The following is an 18,251-nucleotide window of genomic DNA, read 5'->3' as shown; positions in this document are numbered from 1 at the left end:
TAAAGCCTGCCTTATGAGGTTCCAGACACCCGCATCACAACACAACAATGGCCGACGTCGAGAAGCAGATGCCCGTGCCCAGCCTCGAGAAGGGCGAGGTCGACCACCGCGAGTTCGACGAGTCGCGCGACGACTGGCACGGCGATATCGACCATGGTTTCGACCCGGCATTCGTCAAGCACACGCGCAGGAAGATTGACTGGCGGGTGAGTTGGCTGCTGGCACATGACTGGACGCAGCAGCTAACGCCTAGCTCATTCCTGTCCTCGGTGCAGTCTACTCCATCTCACTCATCGACCGCAACAACCTCTCGTTTGCTCGCGCGGCCAACAACCTCCAGATGATGAAGGACCTTCAAATGACCACAGCCAACAACGGCTACGGTGAGTTTTCCATTTCCGGTGATGGTGGGCGGCCAGGCGGGCGCCGTGGGTGCGGCGTGGCGTGGCGTGGCGGGTTGCCAGTGGCCTGGTGGTGGCGGGTGGTTGGTGGCGGGTGGCAGGTGATGTGGCGGCGAGGTGGCGAAAGCGGCGGGGCCCGCCCTGGATGTTGAGGTGTTCCTGGCTTATGTCACAAAATCCAACTTTATTCCTGAGACACCGACATGCTAACTAGCAGGTATCGCGTCCCTCGTCTTCTTCATCCCCTACATTCTGCTCGAGGTGCCCTCGCAGATGGGTCTGCGCAAGTACGGCGTGCGGCACTGGCTCGGTGCCGCCGTTGTTGCGTGGGGCATCGTAACGATCGGCATGGGCTTTGTCAAGAACCGCCACGGCCTCGCGGGCCTGCGCGCCCTCCTCGGTGTTTTCGAGGCCGTCCTCTTCCCCGGTGGCTCGTTCCTCATTTCCTGCTGGTACCCGCGCCACGAGATGGCGCAGCGCATGTCATGGTTCTACTCGACCTCGATCGCCGTCACGGGCTTTGCCGCCATCCTCTCGTGGTGCATGTCCCACCTCGACCTCAAGGGCGGGCTGCGCGGCTGGTCGTGGATCTTTGTCATCTGGGGTCTCGTCACCGTCGTCGTCGGCGCCGTCGCATGGGTCTTCCTCGTCGACTTCCCCGACAAGGCAACATTTATCACCGAGGAGCAGCGCCACTGGGTCAAGACCCGCATCAACCGCGACCGTGGCGACGCCGTCGCCGACAAGATCACCTGGCCCAAGTTCTTCCGCTATGCCGGCGACCTCAAGATCTGGCTCTTCGCCTACATCTTCATGGGCACGACCCTCGGCGCGTACCAGATCGCCTTCTTCCTCCCCGCCATCCTCGCCAGCATGGGCTTCACCAACATGGAGATCCAGCTCCTCGTGTGTCCCGTGTACGTGTGGGCCGTCGTGCCGGCCATGATTTCGGCGCGCCTCTCCGACCGCTTCCGCGTCCGCGGGCCCGTCCTGCTCGCCAACAACGTGTGTCTCGTCATCGGCGCCACGATCTTCTGGAAGCTCCCCCTCACGCAGAAGGGTGCGCGCCTCTTCGGCGTCTTCCTCGCGTTCGGCGGCATCACCGCCCTCATCCCCATGATCGTGTCGTGGAGCCAGACGAGCGTGCGCCGCCAGTCCAAGCGTGGCTTCTCGTCGGCCCTCGTCGTCGCGTTTGGCGGCGTTGGCGGCATTCTCGCGTCCGTCGCGTTCATGGAGCGCGAGGCCAAGGCCGGATACCCTACGGGCATGACGCTCTCCATCGCCCTCCAGTCGTCCAACGTCGTCGGCATCCTCGGCCTCATGGCCTGGTTCAAGTACCAGAACGGCCGCGCCGACCGTGGTGTCGTTGTGCTCGAGGAGTCGGAGAGCTTCCGTTACCAGCTCTAAGGCCCCGTTTTGGGCGGAGTGTACGCTGAGGGGACGAAGTTGGGTCGTCGATTGTAGAGCAGGCGGATGTGTAGGCGCTCAGGGTGTGGCAGAGTATAGCCTCGGGTAATGGGTTGTCTTGGTGTGGCGGTGGCACATTATTGTGGGATAGTTGTTGATAGCATCGTCTGAAGCATGAATGATACTGGGATAAATGCGAGGTGGAGCACACCATGATGTTGACCCATTACTGGCCACGCCAACACTAGCACTCCAAAAAGCGGACTGTCACCGCGCACTGGACGCATAACAATCCCGCAGTCCACCTCCGCACATTCTGCATCCACCTACGCTCCTATCCTCCTCCTCCTCAGCCCAATGGCTACTTGAACTCAATCTCCCACTCTACCGGCATGTCCTTAGGGCACCCATCCGTAGGGATCTTGAACTTGAAACCACCGCGTCCACTGAGCCCCGCAAGCTCACCAGTCCCCGTACCCTCGACGATGGTGTTCTCCGCCTCGCTCCATCCATCGAGCACCTTGCCAATGCACTGCACGGCAAACGTCCCCTTCTTGCCGAGCACGGTGCCCTCGAAGGTCGCGACGCCGGCTGGGGTCAGCGAGTCGGGTGATTAGTGCGCACCAAACGTCCAGTCCTCGGGCTGCTTGCCCTCCGCGACGGGGGTGTTGTAGGCCGCCCTGGGGTCAGTTGGGCTCCATGTGAAGAGCAGTGGCGGGGAAAAGAGGAGATGAAAACAGTAGGAGAGAAGGAGCATGGGATGGAAGCCGCTCACATCACATAGCACCCCACGCTCACACCCTCCATGTCGCCCTTGTACGTCGACTCCATCGTCATGGTCGTGAGCTGCGGCGTCTTGAAGTTGGGCGCCTCGACCTTGGCGTCCTGGAACCACGTGTCGTTCGTGATCGTCGTGACCTTCTGCATGATGTGGAGTAGTAGTGTTTGGGGGGTGGGTAAGTGGTAGCTGGGTGGGCGGAGAGAGGGGGTGAGCTCGCGCATTCATATAGCGCGTGCACTCCGCACCTCGCTCCGCGCAACGCACAGCGCCAAGCGCTTCCACGTCCACTCACCCGGTGTCAGCGCGTGCCTGCTTGTTTGCGTGAGGTTGACGGTGCTAACGAGGCGAGCGGAACCGAGGAATGTGGATCTGCTCCGTTCCTCATCTGGGTCAGTCACTTTTGGTTATCTGATCCGCCGGCCATATTTCGCAATTATTGACAGTCGATGCATGCGACTACCCTACGCTCTAAAGACGCGCGTTCGTTCGCTACCGACCCAGGGAGTCGATTATCTGCCTCTCAGAATGTACAGACACGAAGTCATACAGGAGTTACAGGCAGCTGCAATGATGTGACAGGGGAGCACCCCACCCTCCTACCATCCTTTGTTGCGTGAGGTGCGCGGTGCGAGCGCGCGCGGCGTCGAAGTGGCGTCTGGGTCAAACGAGCCTTCTGATATGGTCGGCAGCTCTGTCATCTCCGTGATTGCTGTCAGCCCCTCCAAGTCTGAGCCAGAGTGCTCGTCCGCATCCGTGTGCGACTCAGTGTCCTCCAACAGCTGTGCGTGGCTGGGAAGCTCGGGCACATGCGGCTCTTCTGGTGCGAAAGGTGAGGTAAGATGTCCGTTTAGATCTGTGGCATGGTCCGTAGTGAGCACAAAGGGGGATGAAGACGCGCGAGAATGACTCTCATTAGGTTCTGGCGGAGGAGTCAGGTGTGATGTGTTCTGCCGAGGAACGACATCTTTGGGATTGCTGTCACAAGAGCGTTGGTCATGTCTCGCTTGCGGATCAGGACGGTGGTGAAAGAGGTTGATGTCCGGGCCTTGAGGCACAGCACAAGGGGGCGCATGTGTGTCTTGGGTAGGTTTCTTGGTAATCTTCACGAGGCCAGGTGCAATACGCTGGCTCAATCTCTCGAGGCTGACGTCGATGCGCTCCATGCGGCGCTCGAAGCGAGCAATCCACCTTTTTTTGGGTTCAGTTGGGTGTAGTGGCATCTGCTCGTCCGTCGCACGGTCAGCTGCAACATTTGGGCTTGGATTGTGTGCGTGTGTTGTAGGCTGGTGAGAAGTACTAGCCAGTGAGCTCGACTGCGTGCCGCAGAGCGGAGCGGAGTCAAGCGGGCCAGAGCGAATTGTCGCAGCGTCTCCCCACCCGATGGCGAGAGATGGGCCAGGGCTGGTGTCATCCTTGAATAAGCCGCGGACAGACGCGCGGAAACTGCCCTTCCTTTTAGCCTGGTGCGTGTCGTCCAATATCGCCGCCGGCGTGTAGATGGCCGCTGCGGCAGGTGCGACATGTCGTTGCGCGGCTTGCTCGTCGGCTGCTGCCATCCACTCCCTCGGCACCAGGGAGCGATGTTTGTGCTTCGCGCCTGTCCAGTTCTCCAAGTCTTGTGTGTTGTTCGGCATCCTTTCCGCCGACACGCTGGCGCGTGTCTCACTGGGATGTGCTTCTCCTACAACCCTCTCAGCCTGGGCGTGCCCTGTCTCAGCAAGGATATTCTGCCATGCCGCTCGGAGAGGGGTAGGAATACGCCTGCCTTGTGTGCTCTTGGCGGGCACGGGAGTTGCCGTCATTTCGGAAGGGATGGAGATTTCCGGGGCGGGGGGCGAGGGTGGGAGGGGCATGTGGGCCGGTTCGCTCACCATGCGCGCCGTGGTCGACTGCTGGTGGCTAGGCGGGTCGCTCACGACACGGGGCGCCGGCAGCGGCGCAGCGCGCGAACGGAGGACGCCACGCACGAGATACTCCTGCGCCGAGGTGGTCGGGGTCGTGGGTGAGGCGAGGCCCAGGGCTGTGAGGTTCATGTCCTCCGACTCCAACGAAGTGGAGACGTCTGGCTGAAACAGTTGCGTCATGAGGTAGGCGGTGGGTTGCGTGTCGACCGTTAGCGTGGTGTGGTATGCTCCACGCAGGACTCCGCGCGGCAACGGGGTATCGTGCTCGTGCTCCCTAGAGGCCTCCCGAGAGTTCGTCGCTCTGGGCATCACCTCAGACGTCGAGGAGCCGGGAGGCGTCGGTGGTGGGGCCTCAGACTGGTGAGCCCGCGCATTACCCGCAGCCTGTTGGCGCGCCTGAAAGGCCAAGCTATTACCATACGTGACGTCTCGAAGATCCAGCTCACTGCCTAGCACGCCGCCTCCGGAGGCTTCGGTTTTGGTGGGCCAGGTCGGCTTGTCCTTCGGTGACTTCCCTGAGCTGTAGACACGCCAAGGAAGCTTCTCAGAGAAGTCGATACCCTCCACACCGAAAATCGATGCCCGGAACTTGTTGCGCTCCCAGAACGCCATCTCCTCGTTGCTCATCGCAGTTCCAGCGCTCACGAGCTCGCTAACTCGTCTGCGGAAAGTCATAGGCCGGGTGGCTCCCCAGTCTAGGTCGATGGAAACAGTGTCGAGGTCCACGCCGTCGGCTGCGGCGCGAGCTTCAACCTTAGCGACGACAGCAGCGAGCTGCTCTGGCGGCCAGGTATCGTCGAGTGACGTGTTGGCTTCAGCCCCGAGACTGACCGCTGTTATAGTTGAGAAGGCGGTTTGGGCGCACCTCGACTCGCAATCTGTGAGTGAATCGTTGAGGGACTCCTTAGCCTTGATCAGGTTCTCCGCCGTGGATGCGGAGTCCTGTGGGACGATATCAGCATCCTGGGGGGCCACATGGGTCAAGGTCGACGTGGGGTCGCACTTGGCGGTATTCTTGACGTTACTGGTGGCGCCTACATTCTCAGTGCTATCCTCCTCAAGTCTGATGGCAGGCTCCTGTCTCGCCAGACTCTTTCTCAGCGTCCGGCTGATCGCGCGGGTAGTGCCCGAGCCTTTGGAAACGATAGAGGAGAAGGAAATCTTGCGTTCGCGGACAGCAGGCTGAGCTCTCTGGTCTGTTTGTGTGCCGCGAATGAATGATTTGCGGAAGGGCTGCCATTTCCCCGCTTGGCCGTCCAGGACGGTTTCGTTTGCCTCCTGATTACTGGTTGGCTGAGTTGCGCCTGGTTGGAGGGCTACATTCTGAAGGTTCTCGCCATTGTGGTGCTCGTGATTTCCGCAGTCTTTGGACTGGCCGTTCTCATTGTCAACGGCGTCTTCCTGCGAAATGGCCTTCGGCGTCTGTAGCTCAGGGAATGGCAGGGCTCCGGAGCGCGACACTCCAGAGCCATGCGATATGGCGTTGCGACGCTGGCGTGGTACAATGTGGTTGGGCTCGTGAGCTGTATCACTGGTTGACTGGACCACAGCCGCGATGTGAAGGTTGCGGGTGGGTTGGCACGTCAGCGCGTCCGCGGCGTCCCTCGCGAGAGCTTGAGGTGGATTTTGATCGCGGTATGTCAGGCCGATGCTAAGCTTCTTGACAAGCCCGCGGCGCGAGGAGCGGCGTGGGCGGGGAGGAGGGGATGTTGTTACTTTATCAGCTGGCACGACCCTCTGGGAGAAGGTATGTCCCCGCTCTTCAGCAGAGCTGCCGGTGCCAGGCTTGAGAGAACTGGAGGCAGTCTTGGACTGATGTCAGCGGGATCCTAGACCTTGGGGCTCACGGGAATGAGCGACTTGAGTGAGGGTACACGTCCTCCCTCACGCTGAGCTGGCTCGAGCTTGGGTGTTGTTGCCGTGGCGTGATCTTTCGCAGGGTCGTGTTGCTCAGGCTCGGGGCCCGTCTGCTTGAACTGGCGTTGCTGGGCTCCCTGCCCTTCCGAGTGCGAGGACGGCTGGATGTGCTGTCTATTGCGAACGTAACCCTCAGCAAGGTCAAACATCAGGTCAACGCTGCCTCGGGTTTTGGGGGGACGCGGTGGCGGCGCTTGTTCAGCAAAGCTGACCTGCGGCGAGCGCTGGATCAAGTTGCGCATGCCAGATACGCGGCGCACGCGGTTCATGGGTGGCATGTTGTTGGGGGCAGGAAGATTCGACCTGCTTGTGGTGCCAGCGGACGGCGTGCTGTCGCGAGTGGTTGCCGAGGAGTTGTTGGGATACATGACTTTGAAGGGGGCTGGAGGTCCCCTGCTATTTGGGATCACTGGTGTCAGTTGATGGGTGCGAGGAGCAGGGGGCGAGAGTGAGCAGTGGAGGAGGAGGGGATGGGCGACCGAGCGAGTATTGCGACGGTGAGGTGCTAAGATAGGGTGACTGGCAGATTGCTCGAGAAGAGCGCAGTGAGTAAGGAGTAGGTTGTCAGTAGGTGAGATGCAAGTTGCACAGTGATTGTGGAAGGGTGAGAGATGCGAGTGACAAGGAAGGTGCGAGGTGTGGTGGAGAGACGAGGGGCAGAGCGGGGCGACGAAAGAACTTACTGGTTTGGCGCGCTATCGGTGAGAGCCAGTGCGGTAGGGGAGGAGTGGAGGAAGAGGCGGCGGTAAAAGGGAGCGACGAGGACGGTTGCAAAGTTGGTGGGGATGGTGGAAGACATGGATCAGGCCGAGGCGCATTTTATAACGCAATGTAGGGGGTGCCGGGGCGCGGACAAGTGAGCAGTGAGAAGGGTGCGCTGAGAGCAAAGTGGTGCAGTGAGGCCGCGTGTGATGGTGCGAGGCCAGTCCAGTTTGCCGACATCGTGAGCGGGCAGTGTGTAACGGCTCGAATGAGGCTAACCCAACAACAAAGGATGAGTTCGGGTTAGCTTTGTTCATGATGCCCGGCGTGCACGGGCGGGGTACTGATGTGATTAATCGTATCGCCTCCGTGCGGGGCATTTACTGGCCCGGCGAGCTATGCATTGTGATTGTCTAGGCGAGTCGTGTCGGGCTTAGCTGTTTCGATGGCTCTAGGTAAGATGCGATGCAGAGTCGTGCCATTACACCTTCAGCGCCTCCATTTCGGCGCGCTCGCGCCTGTCTGCGCGGTCGAAGTAAATGTTCTGCAGGAATGTGAAGGTCATGCTGCACGTCCAGTACCAGACGACGGCCTGAGGTCAGCGGATCACGGATCGCGGCCTTGCAATGCAAAGTGGGCTCTGAGACACTGATGGGTACGTCGCGGCGGTCCAACTCAGACAAAGACCATCAGAGGTGAATGGTACAGCCCGTCATCAACAAGTCTCGCCAGTTCCTCCGAGCTCATCGGCACTCGCGCGTATCACTCGCTCTCACAGGCCCAGCTTAAACTTACCGCAGGCATCTGAAGCCCCACAACAATGACGAGGAAGCTCGCGCCGCGCAATGTTGTCGTGAGTGCCTTCTGAACCCACTCGCGGTTTTGTGGCAGCAGTCGTGCGGCCCAGTGCGTCTCTTCAACCATGTCGCTTGCCTTGGGTCCCTTGACCTTCGTCGCACGCATTGGCTGGAGGGTTGGCTTCGGCGCGCCTGGAATCTGCGCCACCGCACGGGGCTTGGCCGCTACTCGTCGCTTGCCAAAGTGCTGGGGGCCAGTATGCTTGTCCTCTTGGGCAGGCGTGGTAGAGAACTTTCGTGTTTGCTTCCAGGGGGGTGTCGTGGACGGTGGAGGAGAGGGACGAGTGGAGGGAGAAGAGGAGGGAGTGGAGGGTGGAGGGGTGGAGGAAGGTGGTGATGAAGATGGGGCCTCAGCAGCCGCCGCTGCCTCCTTACGCGCATCGTAGCGCACGCTGGCGTTCTCCGCGTTTCCGAATCCCAGTAGACCCGCAACCATCGGCAGGATCCACTGCTTGTCCGGGAGACCCATGTGCTCGACCCAAAGGAAGGACTGGGCAGCGAGCTCCGGATATGTTGTGACAGCTTGCCGGATCGTCATACTCATCACTATGAACAAGGGGACGGAGACGGCGAGTGGAACGAGCATGGTGGTCGTGGGGTGCGTACCGTGCTTCTTGTGAAGGGCGGCTTGGCGAGTAGCGAGCTGATATCAGTAAATGCGAGCGGAAGGTGGCAGAAGATGAAGGCCGCCCGTCAATGCTTCCCCGCGCGCGCACTCACCTCGGCCTTGAGTCGTTCCCGGTACTTTTCATATGTGAGCCCCTCGCGTTTGCTCTGTACTGCCATCTGCACAGCCAGCTCGTCGTTGATCCGCTTCATCTCGGGCACGACGAACTTGCGTGCACGCCACACGCGCCGCCGCTGCCACAGCTGCAGGGGGAAAGTGATGCCGAGGCGTACTGTCAGGGCGAGGCCGACAATGGAGGCCCAAAGCGGCACGGGAGATGCGGCGAGGAGGCCTGGTAAAGGCGTCGACCCGACGGCTTCGGAGAGGGCGGTGAGTGTCGAGGTGAAGAAGGTGCGGTGGGTGGTGGAGGGGCGGGATGGGAGAGAGCGGACAACGTGAGACGGATGTGGTCTCCTAGCAAAGGTTGATAAACCGCGCAAGCCTAGACCGCCTGGAGTGGCGAGCAGAGGCCGCAGCGACATTGTTGTTAACAGATGAGTAGACACGAGCAGAGATGGATGGATGAAGGAGGTGGTGTACTTTGGCTGAATTTCCATTTCCGACCTCCACTGTCATCTCCAGCTGGGCCAGCTCTTCCTGCCCCACTTTGGATTCCAGCCCACTTGGATTGAGTGATCGGCAAATACCACGTGCCGGACCTCCACCGACCTCCACTCTTCGGACCGAGCGAGATTGGGAGAGCGGGCAGGTGATCAACCCTTCGGTGAATCGGTTTCCGCCCCTCCCTCGTCGTCCCCATCTCAATCGTCATCCTCCTCCTCGACTCTCTCCCAGGTCCCCCGTGCCGAACTCTACTGCCGAGCTCCCCCCCCTCGCCACCACTTCCTCATTTATCATGTACGCCATTCGCGCGGCATCCAGCCCACTCCGACGCGTCATGACTCCCCACTCGCCCATCGCACGCGCCCTGGCCACCAGCGCCAGTCAATCAAACCTCGCCCCTCCAAATGGTTCTACAGACGGAGCTGCCACACCCCGCGCTGCTGCCCGCAAGCAGCTCCTCACCCTCGGCGAGATCGACCGTCTTCTCACCCATGTCTCCCGTGAGTTGCTCCATCATCACAGAGCATGTACAGCCTGCATCGCACCAATTGCAATTCTCCGCCCGGCCGTGCACCATCCGTGCGGAATGCGACTACCCTCTGAGACTCGTCCATCCACACCGCACGCCCTCCCAGCCACTGATGTCCAGAGCACTCGCCCAAGACCCAGAGTGACACCCCGATGGTCATGCGCGCGCACCCTGTGCCGTGGATGAACGCGGGGTGCGGTGCACCAGAACTCGAGCCTCCCGCACAGGAACGCGCGAAGAAGTACCCACCTCTCACTGAGGAGCAGAAGGAGGCCCTCGTCAAGCCCAAGCCTATGAGCGCGAGCTTCACCTCGTTTGACCTCCCCCTCGCCTCTGACCCCCGCCTGTACGACCTCTACGTCAACTTCTCCGGTGGCTTCCGTGAGTTGATGCCAACGAGATCAGAGATGGGAATGGTTTGTCACCCCGTCATTTGCCGATCGCCGATTGGTCAGGGCTCACATCTCGTACAGGTATGGGCAAGTTGCTCGAGAACCTCGACTCGCTCGCTGGCGCCGTAGCATACCGGCACTGTCTGCCCGTCGTAATCGCGGCCGATGGGCGTGCGACCGAGAACTTCCACACCGAGGCCGCCAAGGCCGGCCTGTACATTGCCACGGCGAGCGCGGACCGTCTTGACATGTTCGGCGTCCTGAACCATGAGAATGTTCGGTGAGACACGACTAGATCACCGCCGTCATAGCTCACACGCAGTGACCTCCGCTTCTCAGGCTTTGTCACCTGGACGGGTAACTCGTCGATGGAGGTGTTCGTCAAGATGGAGGGCACGCGCCCCGGCTCTGACGAGAGCGACACGCTCATGCTTGGCCGTTTCGCCATGGTCGCGCGCGACGCCCACACAGGCAAGGCGCGCAAGGTGCCGCAGCTGGTCATCGAGACGCCTGAGGAACAGACGCTGTGGAACTTTGGGCAGGAGCACAAGGACCACCGCGTTGCGCTGGCCAAGCGCACGCTGGACAAGGCGCCGCCCGACGCGCGCGAGTCGGCCGAGCTGCACGAGCTGATGCGCTCCATCCGTGACTCGAAGGACAACACGCTCGACGGCGAGATCATGGTCCCGATGGCCAAGACGGTCAACGAGAGCGTGCAGCTCATGTTCCCGCAGGAGCGCAACCTGCACGGCAAGGTGTTTGGTGGCTTCCTCATGCGCCAGGCGTATGAGCTGTGCTTTACGACGGCCGCGACGTTCGCGCACACCCCGCTCCGCTTCCAGTCGCTTGACCAGATTGTGTTCCGTCTCCCCGTGCCTATCGGCGCCATTGTCCGCCTCACGTCCAAGGTGCTCAAGACGACCAAGCCGACTGAGGAGCAGGACGGCGAAGCCAAGGCCCACATCATGGTCAAGGCCGAGGTGCAAGATGTCAAGACTGGCGTACGTTAGAATGTGGGACTTTAGCTGACGCGCAGGAGCGCCAAGAGACCAACACGTTCTACTTCACAATGAAGAAACCCGACGGCAAGCCGATCGGACGCGCCGTCGTGCCCTCGACGTACTACGAAACGATGCAATACCTCGAGGGCAGCCGTCGCCTCGAAGTCGGCGACGAAGTGCGTAAGCTTTACATGGCGCGTACGCCCAAGCACGAGTAGGCGTGACCCGGACGGACGCGGTGCCTGTGCCGGTCTCGCGAGTGAACTTGGAGGGAGGGCTGCAGGACATGAGCTGTACCAGTACGCAGAAGCAATTTAGAGCATGTGTCGAGGCAGTGGCAAGCAATGCATGGATCTTTGTCTGGGGGCTGAGTAGGCCGTCGAGGAGCGCACGAGTGATAGACAAGGAGTGGATGGATTGTGCGAGGTGGCGGACGAGGTGCGAGAGGAGAGGAGAGTCGTGCCTGGACCGATGGATGGCGCCTCTCAATCTCCCGCCAGCACTGCCTCGTGCTCGACTCTCCATGCCTTTGACCTCGTCTCTCATCTCTCATCTTATCGTCTTGTTCATCCTCTCCCTCCTCCTCCTCGTCATCCTCCTCCCCGCTCCGACATCGCCTTACACAGGCATACGCACCCGCACACACCCTCACCCCGCGCTCTCCGCGGCGCGCCCCAGCTCTCCGGTCCGCCGCACCTCCACTCCACCCCGCGCCACCCAACAATCTCCACCTCCTTTCAACCACTCCCCCCTCCCTCACGCCTCCCCTCTCTCCTCTCCTCTACCATCTTGGCCTCGGGCTGCTCACCACGTTCTGTTGAACGATGACGGCCGTGTCGCCCAAGCCGTCGTCCCCCGGCACACCGATCGTAGACTGGGATGAGGCCCAGGTCAACGCGTACTTTGTCAGCTTGGGACTCAAGCAGTATGAGAGTGTAATTTACGGTGAGTTGGCCCTGCGCGAGCGACGGGCTGGCCAAGCACATCTAGACACCGACGCGCCATTGAGAACTGCAGCAGGGAGCATGATGCGCCGGGTCGCACCCATGCGTCATCGCCGCCCCGAACGAACACCTTCACTCAAATGTCACCCCCGCACCTCTGCCTCACTTAGCTCGCGCGAACATTGCTAACCCCAGAACATGGTATCACTGGCGAGGTGCTGTGCGCTCTCGATAACGAAACGCTCGTCGACCTTGGTATGATGTCACTTGGGCACCGGCTCAACGTCTTGCGCGCTGTCTTTGAGCTCAAGAAGGAGCAAGGCGTAGAGATAGGCGAAGACGACTGGCGGCCACAAGGTGTGTTCGCGGAGAACCACGCTGACGGGCAGAAGAAGTAGCGCTTGAGGCGATGGAGACGGCTGCTACGATCGACCGGATGTGGAGCCTTGTGTTGGATCAACGTGAGTCGCGTCGGGCCCGCGCACCCCACCCGCCTCTCGCGCATTCTCCCGCATTCTGGCACCCATATCGTGCGCGGCGCTTCTTGTTGTGCACATCTACACTCGAACTGCCACTCACACCCAGAGGAACGCCTGCAGTCTCTGGAGAAGGAGCAGATACGATTAATGCGCGCCCTGACAGAAAATGGCATACAACTCCCTCCACCCCCACCAACTCTTGTCGAAGTGTCCGGCACACCAACAGCCGGTATGGGCGCCTACTTTGGCTCGCCACCACCAACGTCACACGGCAAGCTTCAGACAAGTAAGCCGCCTCTCGCCAGACTCGCAAGCGGGACAGTCGTGCGGTCTGGGTCTAGATCACAGCGCAATGACGGCGCGTCAACAGCACCATTACCCTCCAGCCCTACACCTCCGGTGGAACCAGCACCTGCGCCCTCGGGCGGATCATCGCACGGCGCGCGCGACGCGGCCCACTCGGCAGCCAGGAGTTTCCGCGTTACAATGGAGGATCCGTGCTGGAAGGTGCTTCCTGCAGCGCTCAAGAAGTACAAGATCAACGATGACTGGAAGATGTACGCGCTCTTCATCTGCTATGGCAACACGGGTGAGTGCAGCTGTCAGATGCTTAGCTGACCCGCAGAGAGATGTCTGAGTTATGACGAGAAGCCGTTGTTGCTGTTCCAAAAGCTCAAGGAGGGCGGGCAGCGACCAGTGTTCATGCTGCGGCACATTGTAAGTGCGTCCTGAGTCGGCGCTGATGGATCAGCGCGACATCAAGTCGCCTATCGCTGTCGCACAGCAGAAGCAGGCGATCAAGCTCGGACTCCCGGCCAACTCGACTGCAAATCTCTTGCCCCAGCTTGACGCACCATCACCGTCACCCACGAAGGCGACCAGATCTCCAGGAGCCGCAAAGAGCGAATCTGGGGGGCGGACGCCGGGGGATGGGACATTCCCAGAATTGCCATCACCTGGTATGCGCGACCCCGACGCTGCGACCATTGCATCCAAGGATTTCAAGGAGAATAGCTCTGCTAGCTCCAGTATACAACCGCGCACACCAGTCACTGGTACGCTCATGGACAAGGACGGCAAGGTGCACAAGGTCACATACGCGATCAGCATCTATCCGTATATCGCAGACCGACAGGACGAGTTCGATGTCGCTGTCGGCGCTGCCTTCGTGGTCATGTCCAAGGCCAAGGGGTGGTGGTTCGTTCTCAAGGACACGGAGGGGAGAGGCAACATCAGTTCGGAGACGACCAAAAGCGCCTGGGTCCCCGCCGGCTGCCTACTAGAACTCACAGCGCCGATCGCGAGCATTTCACCACAATCGCCAGGCAGCATTCCAGGGCGTGCACCCATCCCGCCTGCCAACATTATGAGCTCGAGCTATCCGGGCGTGGTGCTTATGAACCACACGAGCAAAGACACGCACGAGCTCACGATCAAGGAGGGCGAGAAGGTGCGCGTGTACAAGAAGTACTGCCACTGGAGTTATTCGTAAGTGTGTACAGCAAGTCAATGCTGACGACAGAATCAAGGAGGACACGGGCGAGCGTGGCTGGGTGCCCGCATGGTTTGTTGGCAAGCTCACGGGCGCGGGCGAGCGAGAGGCGGCCGCGCCCTCGGCGAGTGGGAGCGCCCCCGTCGCCGGTGCAGGCGCAGGCGGAAGTGGCGAGGCACCGCCGCCATACCAAAAGAGCAAGGAGGAGGGCGAGAAGAAGGACAAGGACGAGCAGCAGGGCGGCGTTTAATTCATGTATGTGACGTGCGCGCAGTACGGGGAGTGGCACCGCTCTTGGTCCCACGCTTGTTATTATATGTCTAGGTGCTGTGAAAAAAAGAAGCAAGCCCTCCACAAGCCTCCATCACCGTCGGCATCGCGCCCGCGCACGCATGCGCCAGCGCAACCGCCACGTCCCCGCAGCAGGGCAGCATGGCGCCCATGGCTTCGCACCAGCAATAGGGGTCGTACACCGTCGGATAGCAGATAATGGGGTCGCAGACGGCGGGGGAGGGGGATGTGTGGGTGACGGGAGCGGGGAGGAGAGGGCGCGTGTCGTCAGAAGAGGGGGGAGGAGAGGGGGTCATGCGGTATTGTGGAGGCTGCGGTGAGCGAGGAGCGCCAAAAGCAGGGCATATAACTTGTCATGAGATGATGCTCACCGGCTCCTCCGTGATTGGGAAAGCATCGTCGCCGGATAGTCGCGGCATTGCGATGTGATGTGTGGTGGCAAGCCGGTCTTCAATTTACATTATGAAGTGAGGAGGTGTCTGTGATACGAGTGGGTTGACCTGGCCGGTGTCGCTGTGCAAAGGTCTTTGCAGTGACAGTCAGGCCGTCCGCTGCCGTCTCAACAGCGTCCCAATCTTATCGTTTTGTCGACACAGCGATTCCTGTCAGATGCTGACGGGAGATGGGGATGTGGCGGTTTCAGCCCGGAACGAGCGCCCACAACCCGTTGATCGGCGGTCTGGAGGTAGTCACATGACATCATCGGCGCAGTCATGTCGATCTTTCGAACGCCCATCTCATCACCTCATCCACTATGTCGCTCAAGCTCTCCGCGCACGGCGTGACTGTCTCCGGCGCCGTCTTCCACGCCGTCGGCGAGCCGACGCAGCAGCCGCAAGACGGCGCGGCTCCGGCGCCGGCGCCATCCTCCCTCCCGCTGCCCGTCGCCAACGGTGCTGTCGACCTCTCGCAGCTCGGCCCGCGCGGCGGCGAGCCGCAGCTCGAGCTCGCCCTCTCCGGCCCGGCGGGGCACGGGACCGCGACCGTGCCCCTCTCCGCACCGCCGGGCGACCGCAGCCGCGGGTGGGCGCAGCTCGTGTGCTCCGCGCCCAATGTGCTCGCGTACGTCCTCTTCGGCGAGCGCGAAGACACCGCCGTGCTCATCGCCTATCCCGGCCCACAGGACTTTATGGGTGCCTTGCCGGACGAGTGGAGCTTCGGAGACGTTACCATGTGCGGGACGCACGAGAGCTCGGCCCAGACGGGCATGTTCATTTCCAAGTGCCAAGACCGCGATATTGCTACGCAACTGGCTGAGGGCGTGCGCGTGCTGGATGTCCGTATGCGCTTGAACGCCAACACGGGCGAGCTTGAGAGTGAGTGCTCCTTCGTAATTACCCTGCCCTTTCGAGCCTTCACCTCCTACGGCGGCTCACGTCATCCACCCCTCGTCATTAACCCCAGCCTACCACGGCATCCGCCCACAATACTCGACGCTCAAAGTATACCTCGACGCGATCGATGCGTTCCTCGCCGCGCACCCGCGCGAGGCGATCATGATCTCGCTCAAGGAAGAGACGCCGCCGGACCACCCCGACTTCTCCAAGGCCGTGTACGACCTGCTGCAGACGTACGGCCCGCGCTTCGTGTACACCGAGCACGTGGCGACGCTGGGCGAGCTGCGCGGCAAAGCGCAGCTCATGACGCGCTTCGGGCGCAAAGACAATGCGCCGTGGGCCGAGGGCCTGGGCTTCCACCCCTCCCGGTGGCCCGACAGCGCGCGTGACGGCTTCGAGTGCGACTGCCACGGCACGCCCATCCGCATTTCGGACTGGTACGGGCTCGACAGCGCGCTCGATATCCCGCTAAAGGCACAGGCGGTGTGCGAGTTCCTCGCGCACACGACGGCGTGTGCGCCCGGCAGCCAGATTTCGCTCGCGTTCACGAGCGCAGCGCGCTTCCCCACCGCCACGCCGCAGTGGGTCGCCAAGGGCGTGGGCGCGCCCACGTTCGGCCTCGGCATACATGGCGTCAATGCGCGCGTCGTGCACTGGCTCCTCCAGCAGGCTGTGATGGGCAAGCGGCCGCGCGCAATCGTTATGGCTGACTTCTACGAGTATACCGGCTCGGGAGAGGCGGGGCTCGGGTCCCTCCTCGGCGCCATGAACTATGTCAAGTAGGCGCTTGCGGCGTGTGGCATCGTAAAGTGTAGCAGGAATGAAACATGAAGGAAGAGTGGATGTGGAGGGTGTGATTGAGGGTTACTCTGGCGCATCAACAACATATTAGTGATGGGGCATGTACACCGAGCAAAGGGGCATCTCCTTTCTCCAGCAACATGCCCAGCCTTGACCACATCACCTGAGAACCCGGAAGTGCGCACACCGCGCCGTCTAGCCACCCCCCACGCCCCCGCCCCATCTCGCTCATCCCAGCGCGCTTCTATTCATGCATGTCTTACGACACAACGACTAGCTTAGTGCGCCTTGGCAGCAAGGAGCTTCTCGGCGTACGGGTTCTTGGGGTCCTTGAGGGCCTCGGGGCCTGGTGTTAGCGTGTGTGGGTCGCGAAGCGATCGCGCGGAAGTGGGGCAAGCGGTGCGCCCAAGCCTGAGCCCGAGCTCGAGTGCGAGTCCGCGCCCGAGCCGAGCGCACCGCACTCATCACACCGCATTACGCACTGGCGACAGCCATGTCCTGGAGCTTCCAGACGCCGGCGATGGTCACGACCGACGCGAACATGAAGGGCGCGAGGGGCTTGAGGATCTGTTGGGCGAAGAGAGGGCAACAGGATTCGCGATGATCGAGCGGCGCGGATACGTCGAGCGAACGGGCGGACGAGGGAGCGGGAGACGAACGAGCGTAGAGTCGAGGGAGAGAAGGGAGAGCCGAAGGGGCGGAGGGATGGAGGATGCAGACAACAGCGCGATCCACAAAGGAAGATGGTTAGCACATGTAGATTACTCGCGCGCGCGACATACGGGAGTGGGCCAAGCGCGGAGACCGAACATTCTGTCGTCAGCGTTGCGCATGGCTTTGCGTGGCGTGGCGCGGCCATACTCACTTTGATGAATAGACGGTGGGATGGACGATGAGCAGCGTGTATCGGACAGCGAGCAAGGCCACCCATCGGCTGGCGGCCCCAGAGCCCCAGCCAGCGAGTACCGGAGGAGGACGGAACCCGGGGTTAAAACTCCGGAGGGTGAGTGTGGCACTCGTGGCAAGCACGTGGGGCCTCCACCCAACAGGTCCACTGATCCACTGGTACAGGTACATGTCTGTGCTACTCTATCAACTGCGGTCCGTGTGCTCGCGACCGCGTCGGCCATACGCATATAGCGCTCACGCTGCCGTTCCTCTCCGTGTTTTGCTGCTCACGCCATACACTGTCACAACAACCTCCCCCACCCCCAGTTTGCCGTGTACCAGCTCGCGACGCGGCTGCGCCGGCGCGAGCGCTTGGATGACACGAGCGGCGTATATGTCCCCCAGAGCTCGGGGTAGGCTGCAGGCACGCCGGTGGAGAGGATGATCTCGCGTGGGTAGTGGAGGAGGCCGGTGGACTCGTAGGATGTTGGTCTGCGGTGAGTGGGGAGGTGAGGATGGTGTGGCAGCGCCGATTGAGAGCAACCTGCCGAGTCGGGAGTCGGGAGGAGGAGAAAGGAAGGAAGGACGGACAATGCAACTCACTCCGGCGCGTGCTCTTCAAAGACTGACGCGAGACTGGAGCGGCTCGAGGCGAGGGAGGCGATGTTATGTTTCCGGCTGTGGGAGAGAGGGGGCATGATGGGAAGTGGGGGTGGCCGATTCGGCGCGCTCGGCGAGGTGGAGAGGTCGATGGCGAGTGATGATGCGTTGGCTGATGAGGGATGTCGCCTAGGAGGAAGGGTTCTGAAGGAGGTTGAGCGGGTAGATGATGGGCGAGAAGGGGCGTCACGGGTAGAAATGCGAGGGAGGCTGAGGCGACGACGACGACGACGACGA

The 18,251-nt window shown here is 61.4% G+C and overlaps 10 protein-coding genes across 10 annotated transcripts; 4 read left to right on the top strand and 6 right to left on the bottom strand.

Moving 5' to 3' along the window:
* Window positions 1-68: 68 nt before the first annotated feature.
* Window positions 69-1,808, top strand: COLE_07535 (uncharacterized protein; the record flags this gene model as incomplete). The annotated part of the gene is made up of 3 exons (XM_065626552.1): window positions 69-206; window positions 254-401; window positions 619-1,808. 3 exons carry the CDS (start codon window positions 69-71, stop codon window positions 1,806-1,808), a joined length of 1,476 nt encoding a protein of 491 aa, XP_065482169.1.
* A 361-nt stretch (window positions 1,809-2,169) lies between these two features.
* COLE_07534 (uncharacterized protein) lies at window positions 2,170-2,735 on the bottom strand (the record flags this gene model as incomplete). The annotated part of the gene is made up of 3 exons (XM_018425399.1): window positions 2,170-2,399; window positions 2,433-2,488; window positions 2,584-2,735. The coding sequence occupies 3 exons, from the start codon at window positions 2,733-2,735 to the stop codon at window positions 2,170-2,172; spliced, it is 438 nt and encodes a 145-aa protein (XP_018278537.1).
* Window positions 2,736-3,185: 450 nt separating this feature from the next.
* COLE_07533 (uncharacterized protein) lies at window positions 3,186-4,223 on the bottom strand (the record flags this gene model as incomplete). The annotated part of the gene is made up of 1 exon (XM_018423262.2): window positions 3,186-4,223. The coding sequence occupies one exon, from the start codon at window positions 4,221-4,223 to the stop codon at window positions 3,186-3,188; it is 1,038 nt and encodes a 345-aa protein (XP_018278538.1).
* A 47-nt stretch (window positions 4,224-4,270) lies between these two features.
* On the bottom strand, window positions 4,271-6,688 carry COLE_07532 (uncharacterized protein; the record flags this gene model as incomplete). Its single annotated transcript, XM_018424807.1, has 3 exons — window positions 4,271-4,354; window positions 4,461-6,305; window positions 6,341-6,688. The coding sequence occupies 3 exons, from the start codon at window positions 6,686-6,688 to the stop codon at window positions 4,271-4,273; spliced, it is 2,277 nt and encodes a 758-aa protein (XP_018278539.1).
* A 1,186-nt stretch (window positions 6,689-7,874) lies between these two features.
* COLE_07531 (uncharacterized protein) lies at window positions 7,875-9,118 on the bottom strand (the record flags this gene model as incomplete). Its single annotated transcript, XM_018423263.2, has 2 exons — window positions 7,875-8,612; window positions 8,690-9,118. 2 exons carry the CDS (start codon window positions 9,116-9,118, stop codon window positions 7,875-7,877), a joined length of 1,167 nt encoding a protein of 388 aa, XP_018278540.1.
* A 374-nt stretch (window positions 9,119-9,492) lies between these two features.
* COLE_07530 (uncharacterized protein) lies at window positions 9,493-11,340 on the top strand (the record flags this gene model as incomplete). The annotated part of the gene is made up of 5 exons (XM_018423264.2): window positions 9,493-9,700; window positions 9,850-10,110; window positions 10,203-10,401; window positions 10,444-11,122; window positions 11,158-11,340. 5 exons carry the CDS (start codon window positions 9,493-9,495, stop codon window positions 11,338-11,340), a joined length of 1,530 nt encoding a protein of 509 aa, XP_018278541.1.
* A 606-nt stretch (window positions 11,341-11,946) lies between these two features.
* Window positions 11,947-14,287, top strand: COLE_07529 (uncharacterized protein; the record flags this gene model as incomplete). Its single annotated transcript, XM_018425779.2, has 7 exons — window positions 11,947-12,067; window positions 12,262-12,423; window positions 12,456-12,527; window positions 12,652-13,134; window positions 13,171-13,262; window positions 13,297-14,033; window positions 14,068-14,287. 7 exons carry the CDS (start codon window positions 11,947-11,949, stop codon window positions 14,285-14,287), a joined length of 1,887 nt encoding a protein of 628 aa, XP_018278542.1.
* Window positions 14,288-14,357: 70 nt separating this feature from the next.
* Window positions 14,358-14,747, bottom strand: COLE_07528 (uncharacterized protein; the record flags this gene model as incomplete). Its single annotated transcript, XM_018423265.2, has 2 exons — window positions 14,358-14,639; window positions 14,700-14,747. 2 exons carry the CDS (start codon window positions 14,745-14,747, stop codon window positions 14,358-14,360), a joined length of 330 nt encoding a protein of 109 aa, XP_018278543.1.
* A 335-nt stretch (window positions 14,748-15,082) lies between these two features.
* On the top strand, window positions 15,083-16,448 carry COLE_07527 (uncharacterized protein; the record flags this gene model as incomplete). Its single annotated transcript, XM_018423266.2, has 2 exons — window positions 15,083-15,644; window positions 15,733-16,448. The coding sequence occupies 2 exons, from the start codon at window positions 15,083-15,085 to the stop codon at window positions 16,446-16,448; spliced, it is 1,278 nt and encodes a 425-aa protein (XP_018278544.1).
* Window positions 16,449-16,744: 296 nt separating this feature from the next.
* On the bottom strand, window positions 16,745-17,278 carry COLE_07526 (uncharacterized protein; the record flags this gene model as incomplete). The annotated part of the gene is made up of 3 exons (XM_018427565.2): window positions 16,745-16,812; window positions 16,949-17,033; window positions 17,249-17,278. 3 exons carry the CDS (start codon window positions 17,276-17,278, stop codon window positions 16,745-16,747), a joined length of 183 nt encoding a protein of 60 aa, XP_018278545.1.
* Between the last annotated feature and the right edge of the window lie 973 nt (window positions 17,279-18,251).

The sequence above is a fragment of the Cutaneotrichosporon oleaginosum genome, assembly GCF_008065305.1.
Source record: "Cutaneotrichosporon oleaginosum strain ATCC 20508 chromosome Unknown ATCC20508_contig07, whole genome shotgun sequence".
Taxonomy (NCBI): Eukaryota; Fungi; Basidiomycota; class Tremellomycetes; order Trichosporonales; family Trichosporonaceae; genus Cutaneotrichosporon; species Cutaneotrichosporon oleaginosum.
Note: the sequence above shows the minus strand (reverse complement) of the source record. Positions and strands in the feature narration are given on the sequence as shown.